The sequence below is a fragment of the Limulus polyphemus genome, unplaced genomic scaffold (assembly GCF_000517525.1).
Source record: "Limulus polyphemus unplaced genomic scaffold, Limulus_polyphemus-2.1.2 Scaffold15046, whole genome shotgun sequence".
In the NCBI taxonomy this organism is placed as follows: Eukaryota; Metazoa; Arthropoda; class Merostomata; order Xiphosura; family Limulidae; genus Limulus; species Limulus polyphemus.
The window spans coordinates 3,894-4,906 of record NW_013680656.1 but is presented as its reverse complement, the minus strand read 5'-3'; the positions used below and the strand labels follow the sequence as shown (position 1 = coordinate 4,906).

The following is a 1,013-nucleotide window of genomic DNA, read 5'->3' as shown; positions in this document are numbered from 1 at the left end:
ATGTGTACTTCCATGTCAGTAAGTAACTGATGTGTACTTCCATGTCAGTAAGTAACTGATGTGTACTTCCATGTCAGTAAATATCTGATGTGTACTTCCATGTCAGTAAGTATCTGATGTGTGATTTTCTGTCATTAAATATCTGATGTGTACTTTTCTATCAGTAAATATCTGATGTGTACTTCCATGTCAGTAAGTATCTGATGTGTAATTTTCTATCAGTAAATATCTGATGTGTACTTTTCTGTCAGTAAATATCTGATGTGTACTTTTCTATCAGTAAATATCTGATGTGTACTTCCATGTCAGTAAATATCTGATGTGTAATTTTCTATCAGTAAATATCTGATGTGTACTTCCATGTCAGTAAATATCTGATGTGTAATTTTCTATCAGTAAGTATCTAATGTAGTATCTCTGTGGTTTATTAGTATCTATAAATGAAGTGTGGTATATAGCACTTATAGTTATTATCTATAAGTGGGGTTTGTTATTAAGTTCATGTGTGATGTGCTAATGTATGTGCAGTTAGTACCTATATGATTTGTAAATGAGTATCTTTTCACCATTTGGAGGTAAATGACAAATTATTCTGAAAACAGTGACTCTTATATCCATGTTTTATATATATTCATTTAACATCCCCTAATATTAAGTTGAAGTTTCAACAGAGTAGTGTGTTTTCATATTTACAACTCCCAGTAATGTGGTCTCTGAACAGGAAAGATTGAACTTGTAAAATCCAAGTGGGCCCTTGCTGTGAGTGCTGTAATGACGATGGTCATGTCACTACTGATGTCTGTGGGGCTCTGCATATGGTTTGGCTTGAACCCAACATTGAATGGCAGGTAGGTACTGACCAGTAATTGAATAAACCTATGGTAGATCTAACCAGTAGTTGCATAGACCTATGGTAGGTACTGACAAGTAGTTGCATAGACCTATGGTAGGTACTGACCAGTAGTTGAATAAACCTATGGTAGGTACTGACCAGTAGTTGAATAAACCTATGG

At 34.5% G+C, this 1,013-nt stretch overlaps 1 protein-coding gene across 1 annotated transcript in view; it reads left to right on the top strand.

The window, feature by feature from the left end:
* The window catches only part of LOC106477417 (sterol regulatory element-binding protein cleavage-activating protein-like), a gene marked incomplete at its 3' end in the record, with an annotated part of 5,964 nt that overhangs the window by 1,438 nt on the left and 3,513 nt on the right, over positions 1–1,013 (top strand). The window contains exon 2 of the mRNA XM_013937987.2: positions 722–848. Coding sequence (XP_013793441.2) covers positions 722–848 — 127 coding nt within the window. The remainder of the gene's footprint in view (positions 1–721; positions 849–1,013) is intronic.